Genomic DNA, 27174 nt, shown 5'->3' on the forward strand with positions numbered 1-27174 from the left:
AATTGTAATAATAGCAATTGGACTTACACTACTACTTGGCTTTCGAGGCCTGTGAGCTTTCAGAGGAGCTAACTACTGGAAAAAATATTTTTTTGAGTCACTGTAATATATAAATTATTATATAAAAAATTGAATGTAAGTATGTGTGTCTGATCATCACGGCCAAATTGCAAAGTCAAATGAAATGACTTTTGGTATATAGTTAGGCCTTAATCCAAACTGGGATGTTATATTGCTTTCATTATAATACATATCCTAAGGAGGTAGTGAAGATCCGAATTTTTGCGGAAAAAAATGAGTATCTCGCAAGCCATTAAACTTACGGAGCTGAAATTCAGTGTATTAACTCTTTATTGAAAATAAACAGAATGTGTTCTAGCATGTTTTAAATTCTCCTTTATGGGAGGGGGGACTTTCTATATATGGAAAATTGGTAGTGAGTTGGTTTGTAAAAATTATCAAAAACGATCGATATTAGTTTAAAAAAATTCAGAAACAAAAAATACAGTGCTTCGCTTCACATATTCATTGCTTTCTACTACGTATAATAATTGCTGTAGCTTATGTTTATTATATGGAGCGCTTACAGCACAGGACATTCAACTCGTAAAGTTGTGAGAAAGATAGACATAAAATTTGTACTGTAAGCTTAATTACACGGAAATTTTAAGTTTGGATTGTATGCATAATTATATGGAAAATTTTACACTTTTTTCTCCTTTATGTTGGTCTACCTACTTTGTTTCGGGACTTTCAAATTTCATCCCTTTTTCCACTGAAACGTATCGACAATTCAACAAGGAAGTAATTATACTATGATAATTTAATTGAAATTCATTGTAATTTGGCCCATGACAAACAGCAATGAAGTAATTGAAGGGGAAGAAGGGGGAAATTCCCAGGCACCTCTCAGCACTTCCGGAACCTCGTTCCCGTTTGCTTTCTGCGGGGGGGAGGTAACTTAGTAATGACATCAAACCTTCATGTGTAATTACAAAAAATAAATTTATAAGAAATAAGAAATCATAAATAAATAAATAAGAATAAATAAATAAGAAATCATCAGTTTATCAGGCTTTAATTGATAATTTATTCACAAGATTCCCTATCGAAGGCGTGGCAGATGAAGTTTCTGTTCTCCATGAGTCGACGTTGGCAACTGACATGGAAAAGATGTTGTATGGTGATACAGAGATGATACTTCTTGCTGAGTATTTCAAAACTGACCAAGGAAAATCATTATCAGACTTAAGTCTGACAAACAGATTGTCGATGAGGAGTTGCAGAAATCGGGTAGAAGTATTATCAATTTCCACGACAGAGTGCGAACGGGGATTTCTCCTTATGAATTTACAGATGACTGATATTAGAAATAGACTAAGCGCTCAAACATCGTCTCACTTGCTCATCAATGTTAATGGCCCACCGCTAGACAAGCTCAAAGTAGACGAGCTAGTTATTTCTTGGCTGAAAGATGGACATCATTCCGCTGCGGATGATTTACCACGAAAAAGTTACCAACAGGAAATAAACCCGATTTCAGATTTGTTTTAAGGTGGAAAATTACGAGTTATGGAAAATGTATACCTGTATTACTAATAGCTTATTTGTGTTATTCAACTTTGTACCTAATTTTTAGTAAGTCTCTTCTTTGCTTTAGATAAACTACTTTGAATAAATATTTATAATAATTGCAATTTTGCATATTTGTAACTTAAATTTAACATAGTGTTTTAGTGATTACACAAATTACAATTATGAGCATACTTTATGGAGATGCTCTCACATAGGATACCCGAGCACCTTTATTCACTATGAAAAGCTGATTTTTCAAGTCTTTTGTGAGAAAAATACTGTGAACTGAGAAACCATAACCTTTTCCATATTGTACAGGGGTACGGTATTTTCCTGCGAATAGAAGTTTCTTTTGGAATGCGTTCAGAAATTAACACTTGCAAGAATACTCTCTTAGTACAAGTATATTTTAGGCACACACTAATCCTCCCCCCCACCTCGGACTGTTTCAATTTCCTCACTGACGAACACTTTACCATATTATATCGTAAAGGTAAGATCCACCGTTATTTGTAACAGAGTGTTGCTTGAGCGATAGACTAGAAATTCAAACTCCGATTAGTGACAATTTCACAGTCTTGTTTTGTTACAAGTGTAAACTTTTTAGTCAGTACAGAAGAGGCCGTGGATCGTGTTCAGAGTTAATGACGATGGATTTTGGCGAGTCAGAGTAGGTCACAGTGGATGACAGTGGTTTATGGTGGGTGGTGGGCCAGAGTGGGTCACGGTGAGTGGTGAGTCATGGTGGGTCGTGGTTTCACAGTGAGTGGTAGGACATGGTGGGTTGTGGGTCAGAGTGGGTCATGGTTGGTGATGGGCCAGTGGGTCGTGGGTCATGATGGGTGGTGGGTCAGTGGGTCATGGGTCAGGTTTTCATTGACCCACGCCAACTCTGCACACATTGGGCCGCAGAGAACTTTGGTTTTGAATCAATTTTTTACACGAACCCCGAGAGGACACCAGGTCGCGAATGTACCTTTGTGAAGAAGACAATGATATTGATAATGAATGAAATGGTTGAATGAAGAAAGCGGGAGGGAACGGGAGAACTCTGAGTAAGCCCACGTACACAATGTTACCTACCACGAAGCTTACTTGACGAGACCTAAGATCTAATCATTGAACCAACGCACCAAAAGTAAGCCCTCTACCACTACGCAACCTAACATAATAATGAGTTAAATATAAATAATGCTGTGATGATTTAAGCAGATTTCCCTTAGTAAGAAACCACGTTGCTGATGATTCATATTCGGTTTACATATGTTAGTGAACTAGATTTTGAGAAGCAAGCCGGAGTCTTACGTATATTTCGAATATACGTATATGAAGATAATCCAACAACAGTGCATTTTTCAGTTGCGGAGCCTTTGACATTTTGAAGAATTCCTATCATTACCCTCTCCAAAATTTCTCTTCTTGTATTTCTTCCAACATTGATAGTTTGTAAATATTTCTCTGCATATGAAAACTTGGTATAGAATAGGAAAAATATTATGAGAGAACAAGAAAAGCATATGTAACTATTTCTACTGTTAATTTGGAGTTCAGCGTTACGTTCAACACCGAGAATATGCAATGTTGACTTAGAGCTTCACGTGAGATCCGAACGACATAAGCTACAACCACTAGCGGATCCAGAAGGATCGTGTTTTTTTTTTTTTTTTTTTTTTTTTTTAGAGGAGGGGGTGGTTCGCTTCCTGGAAGATGAGCGTAGCCTCAAGCTGACCAGAATTTCACTTTGCAAGAAGGGACTGGAAGGGGTGTGTAAACCTGATTCCCAGATTCCATTTTTGGACCCGAATTTGTAAGTTTTTTTTTTGTTTTTTTTTTTTTAACTGAAAGTATATTCTTTCTGTGGATTTAAATTAAATACGAACTTCCGTTTCGGAGGCATGGTCATGATTTACTAGTGACCGCAATATATCAAATGCGCTGTCTTGAATAGTACTTGCACAAAAGAAATACTGTATTGAGGAAGGCATTCATTTTAACGAAAGAGTGTACAATAGGGTGGAGTGAAAAAGAGGCCAAAAAAAATTTTTTTTTCGAAATTCGATTTTGGATAGGGGGCAAAAGTTGCATCATATTATAGTACTTTACCATGGAAAATTTCAATTCTCTAAAATAATTTTTGGCCGGGGCGCAATGGGTCTTAAGTTTGATAGATTATGTAAATAAGTGAAAAGAGGCCATTTTTTTAAAAAAAAAATCTAAATTCGAATTTGGATATGGGGCAAAAGTTGCATCATACCCATGGAAAATTGAAATTTTCTAAAATATTTTTAGCCGGGGCTCAATAGACTTTAAGTTTCATAGATTTTGTAAACAAGTACATGCTTGTTGTGTATTTGTGTAATTATTAGACAGTTCTTTGCTTGAAGTAGACTGTAATTTGAGTGTGTTAAGATTCGTTGTCGCGACGAGATGCATTTCTAATGCTACCGAAGTTGATTCTATGTTACAGGCTACATCAACCCAGAATTCACCACTAACGAGGAAGGTCCATAAACCGTGAGAGTTGAATTTTGATGAAAATTAGTGACAAGATTCAGTTCAAGTTGCTAAGTAACGTAGTAATAGTCACTCGATGCGCAAATGCTTCGTTGAGCTGCTACCCCGACGCCATCTTGAAATCCTGTAGGCAATGTCCAAGAATACCCTTTTAGCACAAAAATGAAAAAAGCTTTTGATATATCTGACTTCAGTATTGTAAACCAAGGTAAATCATCTATATGCTAGAGTACTTCCAGTGCATGACCGCCATCTTGAAAGGCGCCATATTGAATCGTCGTCAAATATGATAAATGGCAAGGGGGTCATGTGGGGTATCAAATAGAACTGGAATTTACTCCTGAATTCATTTCCGTAACCAAAGTTTAGATATCTGTTTTCACTTCAGAGTTAAGAGCTCTCTCGCTCACAGAAACATACAAAAACTGAGCAAGTTAAATTTGTGATATGAAATGTGGTCGTGCAAACACTTGCATGATTTTAACTAATGAAATAGTAGTTATTTGATCTACAATAGCCACTATACCAATCAGATCTTGAGACTAGTGAGAGATATCGTTAATTAAATTGAAATGCCTGTAGTGAAAAATGGAATAGCAGCACTGTAACAAATTATACCTATTTCAAAATCGCTATATATATGAGTCTGTGTGTGTTGCGATTATGCATAGCATTTAAATGTTGTAATATAAGTTAGGTGGAACGGCACATATGGTTTTAAAGAATCTGTCTTGAAGTTATTAGAAAATTAACAGAAAAAATATTAGAAAAATAATATAAACTATTGCACATAAGCAAATATTAACCTACTAACCTTTTGGTCTTCAATTGTGATTATGGAGATCCAAAACGTAGTGATTAGCACACAGCATCATGGAGCAGTGCAAACACTTAACAAATGAACTTTCGTCACAATCTTCATGACCACAGACACTATTTTCTACTAGTCTTCAGAACATTTGTAAATGAACCAATTATTGCTCCTGTTACGTACTCACATTTCTGCCATGCATATGCAAGCATGTCCTTTAGGACTGGCGCACAAAATTGATGATACACAACAGAATGCATTTTCTTTATGAAAATTCTGCCATTAAACTTGTACACCGAACAAGTGAACACCTGCTACAATCAGTTATTTATCACAGTTTTGATACGAAAACTAGTCTTGCCCTTATTATAAGCAAGTGTTTTATCGTTAAAGGTGGAAAGATGCAGATATTTAATTATTTTATATTGAAGGGAAAAGGAAGAAAGAGGCTTGTTTTATAGATTGCAACTTGGAATTGAATCTTGTAATAATCTTTACTGCCACATACTCTTAGCAGTTGTGCATGCATTCTCTTATCACTAATAGCAGAACAGACACAAGAAAAGTGAATTTTAAGTTTCCAGGTGTATCTTCTAAGAATTGGCTGTGAACTGATAATTTAAATCTCCTTCATAGTTCAATGTGGCAGCAATAAATCGATTGTATTTAGAGAAACTGTCAATAAATACATTAAAGTATTTTAACTTCGTAATACGTATGCACGGTAAATTATAGGTAGTCAAATATGAGTATTGGAAAGGAACGCAATATTCTGCAACAATGATGGTCTTTGCGTAAGGTTTCTAGATTGGAGAATAAAACTTAACACACTATAATGGACCACGTAAAATTGCCCAAAAGAGATTTTTGGTTTGATACAATTCAACGTCCCACACGCCTGCTACGCTAAAAGAGACGTGGACCTACTGATTATAGTGGAATCCGAACCATTTTGGTCGTTCAACTAATATGTACCAGTTTATATAATTTTTCTAATATATATCCGAACAATCCCTTTGGTATTCTCTGCTTGTCAGTACTATTAGGCATGTGTTTCATCGACCAACAGTCTATTCCATCGCACTTTGAAATAGGTATAACTTGTAGCATGCTGATATTCCATTTTTCACTACAGAAATTTCAATTTAATTAACGATTTCTCTTACTAGTCTCAAGATCTGATTGGTATAGTTGAAATTGTACTGCATTAACTACTGCATTAGTTAAAATCATGCAAGTGCTCGCACGACCGTGTTCCATGACACAAATTTAACTCGCACAGTTTTTATATGTTCCTGTGGGTAAGAGGGCTCTTAACTCTGAAGTGAAAACAGATATCTAAACTTTGGTTACGGAAATGAATTCAGGAGTAAATTCCAGTGCTATTTGATACCCCACATGACCCCCTTGCCATTTATCATATTTGACGGCGATTCAATATGGCGCCTTTCAAGATGGCGATCATGCACTGAAAGTACTCTAGCATATAGATGATTTACCTTGGTTTACAATACTGAAGTCAGATATATCAAAAGCTTTTTCATTTTTGTGCTAAAAGGGTATTCTTGGACATTGCCTACAGGATTTCAAGGTGGCGTCGATGTAGCAGCTCAACGAAGCATTTGCGCATCGAGTGACTATTACTACGTTACTTAGCAACCCGAACTGAATCTTGTCACAAATTTTCATCAAAATTCAACTCTCACGGTTTATGGACCTTCCTCGTAAGAGGTGGCTGCCGTCGAGTTCAATCCCACCCACCCGCCAACATTAGATTGAATGTTTCATAAGTTTCGTTCATGTCTTCCTGCAAAATACAGCAACTTTGTCTCAAAAGTAGGCATGTCTTTTTTCGAATCAATTTTGGAACAAATAAAGAAATCGCTCTCTCGTGCCCCACACACTGGTAGAAGTTTCACTAATTATTTTCCAGTAATCTTACCACCACTTGCTTATGACATTTGAACTCAGGGATATCAACACGTGTATTTTCCGAAGAAAGAATCTCTTGCAATTTTTCGTCGGTCACATGAGTCAGTATTGGCGGTTCTGTTATGTTACATTCATTCCAATTTATCATTTTTCTGTAATTACTAGCCTCGAAGATTAATACTGGCACTTCGAAGGAACGAATTTCAGAACGTTTACACTACTTTCTGGATTGGAATATTTTATCAGCAGCAAGGATTCGTGTAGCTGCTATATCGACACCAATCATGGCAATGAGAATGTTTTAAGGATTCGCATACAATGCATTTCTGGAAATTACTTTATTGACTGGAGTCTTGTATGGTTCTTTCAAACATCGCGAAAGTTTTATGGTCAAGAACAAATGTTTTGCTCCGTATTTGACAAGAGGTTTGAGTTGAGTTGAGTTGATTTTGAGGTTAGCGTCCCTTTCAGCAGCGAAGCTATATGAGACGGGACCTACTGATTAACGTGGAATCCGAACCACATGAGCTCCCGCCGGGAATCGAATCTCAGTCTCTCACGCCAAAGACGCGTAAGATCTCTTCTAGCTTCAGCGTATTCTTTATTGACTCCCTATCTTGTTTCCGAAGATGACAAGTAGTCTGAAGATTCGATAATGTAACTAGTAAAGTACAATACCAGTACTCTTTGGTTAAAAGCTTTACCGTAAGATCGTTTTTTGGCTTACCTTCCTTCTCTTTTCGTGAATTTCTTTGTCCAAGTAATATCAATAATACCAAATATCATTTTTTACTCACCAGACAGCGACACAACTAGGCTAGTTGTCGCCCAGTGCAAGAACTCACTTAAGTGCCCCCCTCCCCGACCAACCAAACCAAAACGCTCCCCAACTATACCTGATATTGGCATCAGACAGTAATTCTCCTATTACATTCTTTCTTCAAGTGGTAAGGCTTGATTTCAAAATTGTAGTACATACTTTAATTTTTAGTACAAGGTAAAGCACTAAACTAGTTTGCAACTGATTGACAAATAATCTGAGAGTAGCATGCTTGACACATTCTTACAGTCTTAACGAAATAACTGCAAATCGCAATGTTTTTCAAATTATATCTGAATGTGCATATGTGTAGAATGAATCAACAGTCTGTTGCTTTTGAATAGAATATTTGAATGTGCATATGTGTAGAATGAATCAACAGTCTGTTGCTTTTGAATAGAATATTTGAATGTGCATATGTGTAGAATGAATCAACAGTCTGTTGCTTTTGAATAGAATATTTAATTACGACAAACAGTCAATCTTTTGTCTCGAGTATACTCGGACATTTTACAAATCTCCTAAATCGATGTAAGTTAAATGAAAACACAAAAAGCTGGAACTAAAATTTAAACTTTCGGGCTCTTTTGGATGCAAAGGCTTTTACAATGTCCTGAAAAGATAACTTTGAAGCTAACTTATGTTCTATGGATATGATCCTAAGATTGGTGAGTCGTTGTTGTCCTCTTAAGTTTTTGAGATATTTTTTATGATCTTTAGTTTGCTAAAAACTCCTTTCCTTGCCTTATAGTGAAAATAAATATTTGCCCAGTTTTGTGCCCCCCAATTCGGCGCCCGGGCACAAGCCCCGTTTTTCCCTTTAGTTACGTCACTGTCACTACCAACCAAACAACTGTACTATTAACCATACTGCCAAAAGTTCATTGTAGGATATCAGAAGACTTATTAAAAAGCAAGAAGCTTCTTTATGACAAACTTGCAAAATGCTTCTAGTTGATCACTTTTCGTCTTATTATTTCCAAGTTTCAGGACCATTGCACCCCAGCTAAATATAATTTTAGATAATTAAAAATTCATGTTGTTATCTATTGACAAAGGATGCATCTTTTGCCCTCTATCCACAATACAAATTACAGTCTACTTTCAGCGAAGATTTGCTAAATAGTTACATAGTAAACGGAAATTGATTTGCAAAATCTCAAATTTAAAGCCCCTTGCGCCCCGGCTAAAAATTATTTTAGAGAATTGAAATTTTCTATGGTAAAGTACTATGGTATGATGCAACTTTTGCCCCTTATCCAAATTCGAATGTCGAAAAAACAATTCGCTCCACCCTAGTGTACAATCTGCTCTAATCATTTATATTTTGAATAACAATTGCGGGAAAACAGTTAAAAAAAGTCGGTTTACGCAAAAATAGTTAACAAAAGTATACATGCATAGAGAATAATACAAAATGTCAACAAATAACAAAATATATTATGATATTTCTATGCACATTTCTTGGTAGCTTAAAAATAATACACTAATTAATTACAAAGTGATGTTTAAATAATATATGGCACACAGTGTTCCAAATCGGCCAAAATAGAGGGGACCAATCTTTACATATTGCTTTCATTTCTGTTTGCATCAGGTATAATTCAGCAGCAGATTGTAAATTAAATATTTAAAATTCTCCGTGATTATTCACCATGGTAGTGATTGCCCCAACATGAATTTCGTGGCTTTACACCGAACTAAGAATGTTATGGTTTTAGTCTTAAAAGAACTTGCCTGCGCACAGATCAAGTACAGTAGAATGAAATAGATACACTTCTTAATATGCAATACTAATCCTCAGTGCATTTAAACCTTGTAATGTACTATTAACAGTAACCCTGAGCGACGGTTTGAAGTTAAATTACAGCAGTAAGATATAAAGGAATGAATATGAATATACAGTATAAATCCTATATAAATGTAATATATAGCAGCACTCCTTAACCATATAAATCACAACGAAGGTAAATGCTCATTTTTTTCAACAAAATACTGCAAATAATGTAATAACAAAAATATCAATACTAAACTTTCTCTTACACGAACTCAACAGAAATTTTGTCAGATCTAGCACGAAATGTGTATAAATTTTTACATGAATTAAAATATGAATTAAAATTATATAGAATCACAATATAAACCATTATCTATGTATATATTAATAGCAGTGCCTGTGAACAAAAAACTTCAGATCCAAATTGAAAGTGACTATGTTTGTGAATCTTAATCTCTTGAACCGCCCGACCAATCTCAATCAAATTTTTGACGTAGATGCAGTTCGGGCCTGGGAGTTATTTTAGCTATTCACTTTGACGGTACAACTTAGGGGAGGGGAGGGGAGTGGAGAATAATAAAAAAATAAATAGAACTTAATAACTCTTGAACTAAACGACCAATCTTGACCAAATTTTCAACATAGATGACGTTCGTGCCTGGGATGGATTTTACCATTTCACTTTGATGGAACAACGTAGGGGAAAGGGAGGAGAGGAGATATACAAAAATCAATAAATATAAAAATAAAAGTGACCATGTTTGTGTGTTAATAACTCTTGAACCATCCGGGGGGGCGGTGGCTCAGTGGTAGAGCGTTCACCTCCGGTGCTTGGGGTCCCTGGTTCGATCCCAGCTCGCGCTGTGTGGATTTTGTGGTGGACAAACACCGTGCTCGTGGGTTTTCTCGGGGTTCTCCCGTTTCCTCCCACTTTCTTCATTCCACCGTTTCATTCATTTCTCATCTTCACCGTCTCCTTTAGTCTAACCGGCATAACCGTGGCACCAAAACTAAATATATGAAAATGAATAAAACTTAACATTTGAAACACCCGACCAATCTCGATCAAACTTTCAACATAAATAAGGCTTGGACCTGGAATGTTTTCATCATTTTACTTTGATGACACAATGTAGGGGAGGAAAAGAGGGACATATATGTAAAAAAAAATTAAAAATAAAAATAATTGTTTTTGTGACCTCATCACGCTTAAACCACCGAACCGATCTTAATCAAATTATCAACATAGATGACGTTCTGACCTGGGGTGTTTTTTATCATATCTCTTTGACGGTAGAACTTAGGGTAGGAGGAGAGAAATATAAAAATAAATAAAACAATAACTCTTGAACCACGTGACAGATCTCAATCCAATTTTCAACATAGATGACGTTAGAGCCTGGAAAGTTTTCTTTCTAAATATATTCACTTTGAGGGTAGAACCTAGGGGAGGGAAAGAAGAGATTAATATATAAAAATAAATATAACTTAACTCTTGAACCATCCAACCAATCTCGATCAAATTTTCAACATACATGACATTCGGGCCTGGGATAATTTTTATCATGCCGTGGCTCGCAACACGGGGAGGGGAGAGGGATATATAAAAATCACCGAAAATGACCAATAGCAAAGAGCGCTTTAACCTAGCAAAATCAGGGTGCGTCTTAGGTTCGAGGACGTTTTAAATTCGCGTAATTATCGAGAAATTCCTAAAGATATTATTAACGTGTTATTAAAACTACTTTCCAAGCCATAAATATTTTTAATTTTGTATCATATTCAATCACTCAGACAACAATAGTGTCCTGTGCTCGCGCAGAACATGCGGGTTTGCTAAATAAATAAATAAACTGAAAGATTAGCAAAGTTTACAACAAAATGAACGAAAGATCAGAAATGTAAAACCAAAGTGATGTTTCCGTTCATTACTGCACACCAATTGTATTTCCTAAAGCATACCTTCAGGCGATATTATTTGACAATATCAGATATTTGAAAAAATGCAAATAAAAATTTAATTTTGAAAAATTATCACTTTTGAATGAAATAACCAATGGAGAATACATATAACTTGTTGTTTTTCTTTCATCTCAAATATGGACCCCGTTTGGTCTATTACCTAACATGCTTGCTTTTGGTGATCACGAGTTCAATGCCCAGTGTGGGTACTGTTGAACGAAAAAAGTGGTTCGGATTCCACTATAATCATGAGCTTATAAATGAACCAATAAAGCTTTTTACCTTTTTTTTTTTCTCAAGCATAGAAGCATTGTAGAACACGTTTCGTGGGGGTTTTTGCATCTCGGGGTCATGATGTCATAACTACTGTAAATGACGTCAAAAGGGGGAAAATATATATATATATATATATATATTTTTTTTACTTCTAAGTTCATTATTTTTTGGTGAACTTACTTTTGCAGCTAGAAGATTGAAATTTTGTACAAACATTCAGTGTATACCCTAGTATTTACTATGTTTTTTTTTTCAGGTCTGTACCTTAACATGGGCGGAGTCCAGATAGGCGACAACGGGGAAAATGCGATTTTTCAGGGAAATTTCACTTTTCCCTCAAATTTCCCGCCTCTGGTACATTATGAGGAAATTTAGAAAATACGATGTGAAAGAGTGTTTAATTCAGAAGAGAACGAGCTATGAACCATGGTCCTAGGTTAATTAGAGACGTCTCAGGAAATTTTTATCTGAGACCCTGTATAAGCAGGCATGTGCAATATTCTGGAAATATGCGTAGCACATTGGTTAATATTTTTCCCGTCCTTATTTCTTAAGAAAGGAGCCTGGAATTTTGTACACGCAGTCAGCATACACCTTGCTATTTTCTGGATTTTTCTGATGTCAGCGGTAACACAGGGCGGCTTCAGAGGAAAAAACGGGGGAAGGGATTTTTCTTCTAAAAATTCCCTTTCTTCCCGATTTTCTCGCTTTACATACATGATGGAGATATGTTATTGGTACCGTCTAAAAGGCTGTTCTATTCTAAAAAGAACGAGGTACGAACCATGGTCCTAGGTTAATTAGAAACGTCTCAGGAAAGTTTTATCTCAGGTCATTTAAGGTAAAATAGTCCATTGTGGGGATTTTTTAAAACATTTTTTCCTTCCTTACTTTACAAGAGAGTAGCCTGTAATTTTATACACGCAGTTAGCATGCCTGTTGCTATTTTCTGAATTTTTTCTGATGTCTACGTTAACACAGGGGTGGCTCCAAAGAGGGAAAACGGAAGGAAGGTATTTTTCTTTTAGAAATTCCCTTTCTTCTCGATTTTCTTGCTTTATATACACGATGGAGAGATGCGAGTAGTACCGTTTAAAAGGTTGTTCTATTCTGAAAAGAACGAGCTATGAACCATGATCCTAGGTTAATTAGGGACATCTCATAAAACTTTTATATTTCATCCGGGTAATTTAAGGTGAAATGGGGCATTGTGGAGATTTTTTTTTTTTAATTCTCTCCCTTACTTTTCAAGATAGGAACCTGAAATTTTTTACATGGACCAGACTCAGTATACCAGTTACTATTTCCTGAATTTTCTTATGTCTGCGTTAACACAGTGGCGACTCCAGAGGGTCCCAAAATTTAAAAAGAGGGCTTTCTTAACGAAAAACTGAGGGATTTCTGCAAATTTTTCCCATCAGGTGCACCATAGAGACATTTGAATAGTACTTTTGGAAAAGCAGCTCTATTCTGAAGAGAACGAGCTATAAACCATGATCCTAGGGTAAATAATGACGTGTCAAGAAATTTTAAAGTTACATTTTGTGTTTTTAGGCCTATTTTGGGTGCATTTTTGATGCTTTCCCACAGAGGTAAAAAAAAATTTCCGTCCCTTACTATTCCACCTATGAGAACAAAATTTAGTACAGTTGTTTAGTACACTAAGTAGTATTTTTTTTTAAAAAAAATGAGTCTTGTGCATAGACCCAGGCGGGACCCAGAGGGCCACAAACATATATTTTTTTTTAAAAAAAAATCCCCATTTTCCCTCAAATATATACCCTCCGGCACATCATAGGGACATGTAAGTGGTACTGTTTGAAAGGTTGTACTATTCTGAAAAAACGAGCTATGAACCATGATCCTAGGGTAAATAGGGATGATACTGTCGCTGCTTATCTGAGACTCACGAAAAACGCCAAAAAAGGCTAGAATTTAAAAGGGTTAGCCGTCCTGGCACAAATGTTAAACAAACATCATATGTATAATATATAACTGTTTATTAAAAATATACCCTATATACTGGTACACATTTTCTACACTTGTAGTTGTGCCCTTTTGCTTCAGTTAAAGATTTTTTTTAAAGTAATTTCAAAAACTTTTTCGAGTTTTTTCATCTTTCTTGATTTTGTTTGCGATTCAGATTTTTGGGGAATACCCACGAGTTGAAAATATTTACGGACAAAAACCACAACGGGCGGAAACCACACAACGGCCTTAGTCACCTTGCGGTCCATCTTGTGAAAATTGCAGCACAAACTCATATCTACGTCCTTTCTTGTTCCTCGCAAATCTGTCGATGATAGGATCGTATATAGTAGTGCCAGGCCGCTAAGTCCATCTGCGCCCATCCGGGATCGTAGCCATGTCTTCAACCTTTTTAGTGTTGAAAACTTCTTTCGGCTGATGCTCTGTATAGCGTATTTTGTCCGAATACATCTCTTTTGCAGTGACATAATTGAGTATGTAAAGAAAGAAAGGAAAAAAAGAAGAATTAGACCAGACTAGGAATAGGGGGTTGGAAATTGGCTCTATTAGGTAATTTCTTAAATGTAGTTTTTAGAAACATAGTATAATTATAGCTACGCTTACAATAACAATAAAATTATATTATACTATCCTTCGTCTAGGTAGGGCTTCGCCCTCAGACCAAAACTTTGCTCTGCATACAGCTTCGCAAGATATAGTAATTGCTCTTATGTGCTATTGTGGTACAATATTTTGCGTTTTTTTATTGTGTCTTTAATTTAGAATTGGATTGAGCTAAAACTCTGTCACGAAATTCAAACACCTTGAAAGACATTTTATTGAACCACTCCCATTTCTTTTACTTCCTTTCTATGTTAAGTGGCAAAAAACGCTCAAATACGTGTTTAATTATTTTAAATAAAAATTAAACTACCAACTTTCATGTCTCTAACCGTAAGGGATTCCGAGATATAGGCATCTTATAATAATAATAATAATAATAATAATAATAATAATAATAATAATAATAATAATAATAATAATAATAATAATAATAATAATAATAATTTCCATCACTTTTCTTTCCTTCTAGTAAAATATCAAAAACACTGAAATACATATTGAATTATTTTGAGTTTGAAGTCCATACACCAAATTTCATGTTTCTAACCTTCAAAGATTCTTAGATATTGATATTTTATTATAATAATTACAATCCCCGCCCCCTTTTCTTTCCATCTCTTTTCCCCCCATTTTACTAAAGTATCAAAAAAAGTTGAAACCCGTAATGAGAAATCCAAACACTACATTTAAAATCTCAAGTCTTAAGGGATTTGGAGGGATAGTCAGCCCTTCCTTTCTTCAAATTTCCCAGAAATTCTTCCTTAGTGATACCCTATGTCAAAAATCTTATTATCTACAGTCCTAATTCCAAATTTCTAGCTTGAGCGGTTTGGCCTGTGCGATCAGTATTTACTTAGGACTTCATTTTTTATATAACAGTTTTTTTATTATTATTTACCAAGAAAACATGCCATGCCATTAAAAGTCACAATAAATCTCTGGTGCCTTCCTACTGTTTCCGTGTTGGACCCCAAAAGTCATGGCTTCCTCTGTTGATCTAGTAGCTAGCGAACATATCTTTGATCTTTGATGCATGAGGTTCTGTGGTTTGATTCCCGGTGAATGAGCATCGAATGTACTACAGTGATTCATTCTCGTTCTGTAAAGCATCGCATTTGACAAACGACGTAAGTACTTATCAATCAATCAACCAACCGAAAAGTCTCAGATTCAGAGAGTTTTCCGGTAAGGAACGCTGCAGATTCTATATTTCTCTTTATTCAATGTAAGGGTACTTGAAGTTTCGGAACTCAAATTTCATTTCCATTTCCTTTTTCTACGACATAATTTAAAATATACCTTTTTAGTTCAAAGAGTGAGCCCTCTTATCCTCCTTCCTACAACTGTTCGTACAACGAATAAGTCATATTCTCGCTCCTTTGAGACTTATGGTGACCGCCTTAAGAAACTAGAGACAGAAATATTCACACTTCAAATATATGTCTGTATTAAATACTATTAAGTACCACACATTTTGATTAAACTCTGCTAGGCTTGTCACACACATTGAATTGGTCGGGGAAAGACCATATTTTTATTTTCCAACGATAAATGCTGAAAGTAAAAACCAGACCTTTCTTGGGGGGAAGCGGTCGCCCCCTTCGCCCCTATGGATCCACTAGTGGCTACAACTGGGAATTGGGAATCAACCCGAACAGAAGGCGTGAGCGCTAACATATAGCCACCAGGGAACTCGCATATAAATCTAGTAGACAAAAGCGTTATTTTTTATTTAAGAGAGTACAAACAGAGTAAAATTACAAGCGATTCTGGGAGGAAACAAAATGCAAAGAGGTTCGAAGAAAGCCTTCGACCTAGAAACATTAATATAGAACTAAAGAAAGTATTTATGAAAGCATATGCAAAGAGAGTGGTGTTGTATAGATATTGGCATAGACTTTACGAGAAAATGAGAAAAGAGAATGAAGTATGGTACTACACAAGAATATTGAAAATTAGAAGGATGAATAAGGTATCAAATAAAAGAATATTGGGAATTGGAGGAGAAAACAAAAGGAGTATGCTGAACAATATTTCGAAAAGAAGAGATTGGATCTTTAACGCATATTATGAGACATTGAGGACTCATGTTATTGACTACAGAGGGAATGGCAGAAGGAAGAACATGCAGCGAAAGGTCACAATTGAAGTATACGGACCAAATAATACAAGATGTAGGGAAGGAAAAATGCATAGAAATTAAAACTCTGGTTCAGGATAGTAAATAGTGGAAATCTGCGTTAAACCAATCAAGAGATTCTTCAAGTGAGAAGAATGAGTAATAATCCTAACAGAAGAAGCGAGAAGAAAGTTATGAAGAGCAATAACGAAACTGATTTTTATGTTAATAAATGAGTGAGGCTTTTAGTGCAGATAAGCAGTGTTTCGTAACACAAGTTTCTGAAGGTAGGATAATTAATAAAGAACATCAACAGGGTATGGATGTCATAAGTTGACATTTTATTTGGTGGTTTAGCAGAAAGTGCTTTCGTAAGAGATATTCAACTTTTATGTGTACATACGGTTCATTTCTTTGCAAAGCATAGAAATACATAACGGTCCAAACCAATTTTATTTGAGTTGTGAATTGTAAAGATCGTGTTATTATGCGGTCTTGTAATAAATTCAAGAAGAATTACCAGAGGATAATAAAAAGTATTATTTGATGACTATCATCATGTTGTGTGCATAATATTCTTTTAATATTAGTTAAGCTTATTTCTACAGGTTGCGTAAGAACGTGCCTTCTCTCAATACAGTTTATGCATTTTCTGGTGTCTGAGTTTATGTAGAAGGCAATCATAGCTCAGATTAATATTATATTTATTATGCAGACTTTATTGCACTTTAAGGACAATCTATCAGCAATATCCTCAACTGGGTTTTGTAAAAGATGTTAACACATATCTTTTGTATTTTAATGTTTGTCAAAAACTCCAGTAAACTCCCACGTTTATGTCGGTAATGCGTTCCATAAACGTTTGCGTAACTTGAATCGTAGGGAATTTCTAAATTTCTTAAGTAAAATTTTGTAAGAAATTGAAGTGTATATATATATATAGGGTGGTAGGTAAATCCATCGAAAAATTTTAGGAGGCGATTCCTTATACGAAATGAAAGAAACAAGTTCTAATAAACATGGGCCGAAAAACGTATCCTTTCAGAGTTATGATCCATTGAAAATTCAAACAATCACTTTTCAAAACTCCCTAACTTAGAAACTATAGGACCTATCCCAAGTGGTTTAAGAAATTACACAGGAGCTAGGATGTGTTCTATCTAAAGCAGGATACAGTTCTATCTATCAATGTTTTACTATCCTCCGTTATCGGTGAAAGGAACTGTAAAAAGGAAGTTGAATTATACGGATACTCCTTTAAGACATAATGGTGCGTTCGTTTCGCTGGCACCGGTGAATTCTGAAACATGGATATTTAGATAGAGCGTATACCAGTTCCTGTGTAATCCCTTAAACCGCTTGGGAGAGGCCCTATAGTTTCTAAGCCAGGGCGTTTTGAAACGTGATATTTCGAATTTTCAGTAGTTCATACAGTGGTGCCCCCCCCCCCTCATGTCCATGACGCACCCCCCTCAATTGTCTATCCGTAGGTGTTCTTCCATGAAAAAAAAATCTTTTCGATTAATTTTTACCCCCCCCCTCAAACATATTTATATAGATTTTTAACCCCCCAAACATTTTCAATGACGCAGTTTGCGTCATAGCCCCCCTTGTGGGCACCCCTGGTTCATAACTCTGAAAGGAGACGTTTTTCGACCCATGTTTATTAGAACTTTTTCCCTTCATCTCGTATAAGGAACCGCCTCCCAAAGTTTTTCGGTGGAGTTATCTACCACCCTGTATATAGTATGCGGATACAGTACTGAAATGAAAAGGTGAACAAAATTACATTATTGTCATTTGTGAGTTCATTTCCCCTCAAAAGAAATCAACATACTACATACATACATACGCATACTATTAGCGTGTTGATTTACCACGGCATGAGTAATGTAGGTGTTGAAAGTGTGCACCGCCTCACTGTAGACAGTGTTAATATCATTCACGCAGATTCTCAAACATATCCTGAAAGAAAGGTTGCTGCACACACTTTCAAAAGGAGATGATTTGCTCACGTAATGCGGGCAGAGTTCTTAGTGGATCTTCACAGTTGAACACACTCTCCTTTAACATTCCCCACAAGTAGGCATCAGGTGGTTTAAGATCGGGGCAATGGGACGGATATGAGAAGTCAGTACTACGTGAAATGATTCGTTCTTGAAAGTTTTCCTGCAGCATGGCTAGACATTTTCGAGTGGTATGGCTGGTCGCCCCGAATGTTCCTTGCACGACAGATCATTCTCAAATTCTGAAGAAATGTCTCTATCTATAAACTCCTGTTTCGTTCTTGTATGACGATAAGAGCATTGCTTTCCTCATTTTCAACGAAATAGGGCCTAATAAACCGTGTGCTGAGATGGCACACCATATCGTCACACGTGCACTATGTAGCGGTTTCTGGATAACATCTGGCCGCTCAAAACCAAGGAAGCAAGTTGTCTAGCGGTTGATGTAGCCATTCAATTGAATGTGACTTTCGTGAGAGAACCACACATTCTTCAAGAAATCTGGATCCTCGTACACCATTGCCAAAAATGTTCCGCAATACACCATCCTGGCTAGCATATCTGGCTCTGTAAAGCGTTGTCCAAGCTGTATCCGGTACGGAAATCCACTTATGTCCTTAAACAATCGGTAAAAATACATACCGCTGACGTTCAGTTAGAAGGCCTTCGTCATAGACTTCATCGGGGTGTATGCAGCACCTGTTGGAGAATACGTGCGTGATTCTCATTTGTCGAAACAGTTCCTGGTCGACCAGACTTCCTTTTCTGTTGACACAGTACACTACCAGAAAGGCGAGATTTCATAACAATACACAGCATAGCTGTGCTACGTGGTGCCGTCTTATTAATCTCCTCTCGGAATTTATTTATTTATTTATTTATGTATTTATGACTTCTTTTACGTGGCGAAGTTAAGGCTCTGCAGCCTTCCCCAAGCACCGAATTGCTCTGCCACCTTCTTCAAACTTGTTCCACCTTCCTTCACGAGCGGAAATAATGCTCAACTATGAATACTTTTTCCAGTACTGTATATTTTGATGCTTACCGTATATATATATATATATATATATATATATATATATATATATATATATATATATATATATATATATATATATATATATATATATATATATATATATATATCCTTAAAAACTGTTGTCGCAGCCGGCAGGTTCAATTCTTATACTATACTCCTATTACAACGTTTCTTCTCCAAGAGATGTTGAATACAGGGCCATGCCTTTGGAGTCGGCAACAAATAAAAAGCATTGCTGTCGAAACGTATGTGGAACAGTTGTAAAGATCACTATTCTTTGGTTTCCCTAAGAAAAGTTCCCTTAAGGGGATCTCCTACCATCTCCGCTTAGGTTTCTAACTCTCCATTTGATAACATGTAAAATTTAATATGGTAATTTCTAACAAAGTATTGCAGGTAATAACTTGAAATTTTTAATACAAATACACAAGACCCATATAAATCCAACCACGGTCTCCAATTTACGTTACATGCGTTAGATTAATTGCAATATATTCTTCAGTAAGTTTGGCAACAGAGAATAAAAAGTATGCTGCAGAGGGGAGAGGGCTGACCATCTGTTTGCTTGTTAGCTGCTTTTAAAAGGACGCTCTTACCAGAAAAATCACGTTGTGATTCTCACTTCTCAGTGGTTAGAATGGTCTGGACTGGAAGAGCCCAAAACCTCTTCTTTCTTCCTTTCACGGTTTGTTTGTTTCTTCCACCCCCTGCTGTCACAAGAAGACAACTTGTTTCGGAAAGCACTTTGAATTAGTAGCGAAAAGCCAAACTGAATGACACCACGGACGGATTAAAGGGAGGGGCGGTCACTCCCTCCGAGAACATTTGAATACTTCGAATAATCGGAGTAAGAAACTAGAAATTGCGTAATCTAATAAGAAAAGTTTGTTGAAGTATACAAATCAAGACGCATTTTAAGTGTCACAGCATTGTACTCTCATCCCCTCCCCTCCCAATTCCCTTCTGAAGAAGTTCTCTTTTGTTTCTTTGTTCCATATTAGCCTTTACACTTACACTTTCATTATCCAGTATTGATTTTTACCATACCATCTGCACAGAAGGCGAATAAGGTCTACGAGTCCTTCTTGCCCCCTTTTTTAAAAACGGCTAATTATAATAAAATTTATCGAAAACAATTCATCTCAACGATAAAGACTTATACTCATTCATTATTGCAATTTTAAAATAAACTCGCCGCCTGTCGCGTATGCTAGCGATCTAATATATACGAATAGATGAAAAGTTAGTTTGAAGCGTATTGTTTTTCTGTAATTAAGTCCGAATTCATATTTGTTTCTATTGTTGCATCGACAAAAGTGAGTGCTAAATCGATTTAGGCTCGTTGGTCTTTGCGAGGTCCCTAAAGATGCAAGGCCGTGGGCAGTCGCCCACCACTTGAAACGCCTCTGCACTAGAGGTCTGCACGTGCTCGGGCCTACAAAGAATGTATGACTTCGGGCCCGGGAGGGGTTCGGGCAGTAGCGTCATTTCAGATTTGGCTTGGGGAGCCAAGACCCCTTGATATATGTAAAATTTCGCATTTTTCACTGATTTACTACTATGCTATTGATAAAATTATATAAATCTCAAACTCGGGAGGGGGGCAAATGCCTCTCCCTGTCCTCCTAAATGACGCCCCTGGGTTCGGGCTGTGAATTTTTAAATATACAACCATATTTCTCGGACTTTTTCGGGCCTAACTTTGTAAATATAGTGTAAAACGATACAAATTGCACCGTTCTTTCTAGAGGACTTTTAAAACACAACTGCAAAATCAAACCTCGAATTGCTGTAAATAAAAATACAATTTTGCATTAATAATTAAGTTTCTGCAATTCGGGCTTATTTCGGGCTCATTTGATTCTCACAGAGCTCAGTCCGGGCTAGGGCCTAAATGCTAAGACATATTTTGGACTCGGGTCGGGCCTCACATTGTAAATTCACAGTCCGGGCCCGGGCTGAAAATTCCGGCCCGTGCAGACCTCTGCTCTGCACCCGCACACATTCCTTCCTAGTCCAGAAAATCTCCTCCCCTCCGCATCGTCAATAATGGTAAATTTGTTCCTCGTATATTTGCTTATTATTGTAAGAGAAGTTCAAACCAGAACTCTAAAATTTGTTCGTTCTCTGGGGTAATGTGAGTAATGCAAATTAAGAAAGATATGCGTAATATACAAATGTCAGAAAAACTTGATATCAATTTGAATAACCTTTTACGTAATGTTTATTTTAGAAATAATAAACTTATGCAAGTATATCGAGGCATCTGAAATTTAATGTTAAATAGTGGCGAGTGAGTCAGAAGGGGCGTGCACTATTCAGTTAGTCAAAGAACTCATATATGTAGCTTGAAAACTAATACTATTTAAACCAATATTGAATTAGACAAATTTGATCACTCTGGCCACAGAAAAGGCGTCACCTTCTATGGCCCACCCATCGCATGATGGGAATGAAAGACAGAGGAAAAAAAAAAGACAAATTTGTAAAAAGTAGGATAACCATAATTGGAAATAGTGTGTGTATTTTTTAAGGAGGAAACCCAGAAGTACATTCTCGATATAATAATAATAATAATAATAATAATAATAATAATAATAATAATAATAATAATAATAATAATAATAATAATAATAATCTTTCTCACTTCAATCATAGGTTGATGCGCAAGAAGGAAATTTTAAAACTTTTCTCTCCCCTGGGAGAGCTGTTTTATAATTTGATAAGGTCTCTTCTTCGTAACTGCATCTATCCCTGATCGGGCCGCGGTGGGTCAGTGGTAGAGCGTTCACCTCTAATGCATGGCGTCCTTAGTTCGATCTCAGCTCGCACCAAGTGAACTTTGTGGAGGACAAACACCATGTGTGGGGGTTTTCTCGGGGTTCTCCCGTTTTCTTCCACTTTCTGCATTCCAGCATTTCCTTCTTTTCACAACATCACTAGCTCCTTTAACCTACCAGGCATAACTGTGGGACGTAAAACTTATAGATTTTTCTATCCTTGATCTTCCACTTCCTGGTTTTTCTTCTGCCTTTTCCCCTATCAACATGGTGATCCAATCGGAGTGCCGAATAAGATGTCCAAGCATGCTGTTTCTTTTTTTTTTTCTATTATCTTCATGATCTGTCGTCCTTCATTAGCTTCCTTTAGTACGTCTTCATTCCTTTTCCTTATACAGTATTATTATTATTACACAACCACACAAAATAAATAAAAGTTCTGTGCACTGGACCCCAGGGTATTGATTCGATGTATTTTGGTACCCAGAACCCAAATTTCGAAACTCCAGGACGATTTGACCGTGTCAACTTTGTTTTATGGGCGGAGAACGTAAGTGCTGTTTTACGTTTGCTTATGTTTATCGCCCATTTAAAAAAATATCACGGTCAATCGTCCTGGGGTTTCGAAATTTGGATTCTGGGTACCAAAATATTTTGAATCCATACCCTGGGGTCTGGTGCACAGAACTTTTATTCTTTTTGTGTAGCTGTGTTATTATTATTATTATTATTATTATTATTATTATTATTATTATTATTATTATTATTATTATTATTATTATTATTATTATTATTATTATTATTATTATTCCATGCGTACATTTTCTCGAAAATATCCTCCCCCTAAGAGATGATCAACAATTCATTCCTGAATAGTACTCAGCTTCTTTTCCTACTAATGACTATTTAGGAGTTTTTCCTTAGCTGAATCTCGTTATATTGTGTCTCCATTGTACGTAGAATAGGATTCGATTGCCAGTGTAAGCTCACAACTTCCGAAGTTGAGTCAACATCGTGAAAGAAATGGAGAACTATCCGAATAAAGTGGTAGCGATCTCTGGCCAAGAAAGACGAAAGGATTGTTTGATGTCATTGCACTGATCTCGATCTTCTAGGTTATGAATGTTTATCAGCTGGCATGTCCAGGCCCCTATGGGCTGTATTGCTGAGTTTAGATTTTAGACTAATAAACAGCTGTCTTTAGAAAATAACCTTGTAACACAAATATGATAGTCATGAGTTCCGAACCATAGTGTCAAGTGGTATAAATCTCACTTGGGTGGTAAAATTTGTTATTAGACATTCGTGGAAATCAACTGCTCTGTTAAAATATTTCAGTTTTCTAACATTGTTATGCCTAATTATTATTAAGCATTAATAATTAATTATTATTAAGAAGAAGCTGAAAATCGAGAAACATGGAAGAAATATTTCAAGGTCCAAACTGAAAATTAAGAAGAAACGAAAAAAATCTCATCAGTCCCAGGACCGGCCAAAAGGCAGAATACTTAATAATAATAATAAGAAGAAGAAGAATTTTAAAATTTCGTTCTTGATTATAAGAATACATTATACATTATAAAAGTCGTATACAAAGAAATGTATACATCCTAGAAATAGTATATACATATCAACGAAATACCTTACTACTGTCAAACAACATTTGTACTGTGTATACATTTATATTAATTCTATAGACTGTCACGTCTTTTAATCACGTGGCTCCCCAGCTTGCCTCACAACGATGAGCAAACGCCAATGATCTGAGTATTCTAGTAGGGAATCGAACCTAGAATCACGCGAACAGGAGTCAAAAGTTCTAACCACAATATTATGGAACCCCTTAGTATGACGTTATGCTTGAAATTCAAATGATTCTACCAAAAACAATTATCAACGAAATAGTTTATTACATCTCTAACACATTACATTTATACTGTGCATACATCTATATTAATTACATTATGAAAAGGAGTAGAATGACTATATGCCTAAAATTAAAATGATTCTACAAAAAGCATATTTTTCAACGAAATACCTTCCTATTGTCATGTATACGGGTAATTTTATTCGTGGGTGGAAGGAGGAGTCGCCCGAAGTAAGGAAGAAATACAATACTCTCCTATCTGATAATTGAAATCATGAATAAATTTTATTATTATTATTCTTTCTGTATATGTTCATTTTCGAGTTAATCATTCCATATCGGACTCCCGAAGAAAAAAAAAACTATCGAAACAGCTTATTGACCGTGCTGATAGCGACTACTCCCCGTCACGACACCGTTTTTCAGTTTTGTTAGTGTTAGGAAAAAGAAGAGTGAGAAAGAAGAGTAGCAGAGGGAGGCAGAGAAGAAAAGAAAAAGAGAAAGAATGAAGAAAGATAAAGGATTGGAGGAGAAAGGTTTACTGGATAATTCAGGAAATATAGTAATGAACTTGAATGGTTATTAACGAAGGATCAATTCCGAAGTGATCCGGAAATAGACACATGTCCATAAATACGAGCCTGATCTGGGTCCAGGCGACTGCACAAGAGGGAGTTGCCCAAACCCAGCCCAAGCTAGGTGAAAATGGAATTTAATTGGTTGTAAGGTAATCCTGAATGGTAAATATTAACTATCCAGTCTCTGAACTCCATACTCTGAGATCGACCACACATATGATTTAACTTGGCGAGACTTCCTTTTTGAAGGAGAGAGTACCAAATTCTTTTCCTCTTTGATTCCTTCATTTTGTCACACTTCTTGCAACACAGATATTATAGCACAACGACAGTAGAATTTCCAGTAAGTGCACTTTGCAGTTCGTTTCAAGACTATTCTAAAACTCAAGGGTCACAAAATCACCCTCCCCTCTTTCCCTTTTCGAAGGGATCTTTCGGGGGGAAAGGTGAAAAATGTGGAAACAATTGGATACAATTACTAAGAACATTTTCCTTCTTCCTTCACAAGTCTCTTGTTTATGGTCATTTCATCTTGTGTGATAAGGCGGACTTCAGAACACAAAATTGCAACGCTCCAGATTCCCTACCCAAATTGTCACGCGGTTCGTATGTCAGTCTTCGAGTTTCTTCAAAGAATGTTACATTATCTGCTATGAGATCTGCAAACGATCTCCATTGTATAACTGCTATCTCGATAGAGGCAGTGGACAAAACTGAGGACAAAGCTGCCCAAAACAAGTTTTTGACAAAAAAAAAAAAAAAAAAGGAAGAAACAGAGACAACATTTGTTTTTAGCCAGAAGCGCTCATAAATCACTACCACGTGACGCGAAGACTATTAGGGCTAGAGGTTCAGCAGAGAGCTCTCAATTCCTGGAGAAATTCTATCCTCTACGTTGCCAAGTGTAAACGGAAGTATACATTATAATTAATCTAAATTGATCTGGGGCATTAAATCAAAAACAGAAACCATGAACATATAGGTATTGCTGTTGGAAAATATCATGGAAAATTTTGAGACGGTAAGTGCAATATCTTGTTAAATATTCACATAGAAATACCTACGTGTTATCTTATAGGGATCCTGAAACACTTGCAAGTGGGTAGACATCCCCTTAACTGACACACATTTTTCCTTTTTCTTATCAAATTTTCGCTAGTTTATTGAGTGTCTAATTCTTATGACAGTAGTTACGTGACAAGATTAATTTAGCTATGTTAAAGGAAGTGCCAATCACACTTGTTTTATTCCATTTTTTGCTTCTATTTCTTTTAGTTTTTCCTTCGGGGTTTTTTTTTTTTTTTTTTTTTTTTACAAAAAATATAGACACAAATACATCCAGCCAAGAATAGGTACAAATTATGCTCTTTTCAAAAGACACACACACACATTCTTGCTATTGTATTGGTTCATTTCTGAAGAACAAAGAAAAATTTAAACAATATGTATTGGTCAAGTACTCTGTGCAACAATTTTCCAGGACTTTCATGTTTTATAGAAAAAAAATTCCCTTTTTGTTAAATTTACTTACGAAGTTTCCCTAGATTTGGAAAATTTCCTTCGAACTACAAATAGTGCTAAAGATTTGGCTTCTTGACGGTGAAATGTAACAAACTCTTATATCAGAATAATATTGTTCGACATATATAAGAAATATTTTTTAAAAATGCATTACAGAATTACTTAATCTTTGGTATTATGTCTTATATTATTGTTAAACTTATAAATTTATAAATTCAATATACTACATCTTTATCACATTATTTCAATTCTCCAATTTCGAGTTCCTTGTATATGCTTTGGACTAAAGAGGAAGACAATTCTTCATTACATCTGTGTTCTATCTACTGGTCAAATGGTCTAGTTCTGTTCAAATTTACACATTCTATCATTCCCCTACGAATGACAAGTGGACTAAGCCCTGCTAACGGAAATATAATCTACACTATTGTAGCGACAGCCAGGCTGGAACATAGGCAGTATGGTGGGATGATACATATAAATTAAATTATGATAGACTTACTTCTTTATCAAAGAGAGATTTTAAAACATATTGAATTAACGAGTCAATAACTATTTTCTCTCTTAGATGGAAAAACAGAACACTGGAGGAATGCCTTAAATGTAAATGTTTTGGCTCCCAGCATATTCTCCAGAGAAGCTATTAAATCTATGAAAGAGAGAAACGTGGACGATGGACATATTATTAACATTAATAGGTAAGCAATAGTACGCCACTGAAAATTATAAAGTATGTTTACAAATTTCAAAACCATCAAACGTAAATCGAGACTAATATTGTTTACTTAGAAAGATTCAGGTAAGTTAAAAAAATGAATTTAATTACATATTTTTGACATTGGGATCTAGGAAAGAAACATAGTTCTGAATCTCGAATATCGAAAACCATACTGTTCTTACTTTTCATTCCAGTTGGTCGTCAAAGAATTTCTTGGCTACGTACACAACGTCAAGCAATGAAACTATCATGAAAACACTGTACATGGCATCATGCACATGATACCG

The 27174-nt window shown here is 35.9% G+C and overlaps 1 protein-coding gene across 1 annotated transcript in view; it reads left to right on the forward strand.

The window, feature by feature from the left end:
• LOC145683040 (dehydrogenase/reductase SDR family member 11-like) overlaps positions 1-27174 on the forward strand; it is a 105344-nt gene that overhangs the window by 26307 nt on the left and 51863 nt on the right. The window contains exon 3 of the mRNA XM_081754398.1: positions 26738-26867. Within this exon, the coding sequence (XP_081610524.1) occupies positions 26738-26867 (130 nt within the window). The remainder of the gene's footprint in view (positions 1-26737; positions 26868-27174) is intronic.

Source organism: Thermobia domestica, chromosome 4, assembly GCF_964235325.1.
Source record: "Thermobia domestica chromosome 4, izTheDome1.hap1.1, whole genome shotgun sequence".
In the NCBI taxonomy this organism is placed as follows: domain Eukaryota; kingdom Metazoa; phylum Arthropoda; class Insecta; order Zygentoma; family Lepismatidae; genus Thermobia; species Thermobia domestica.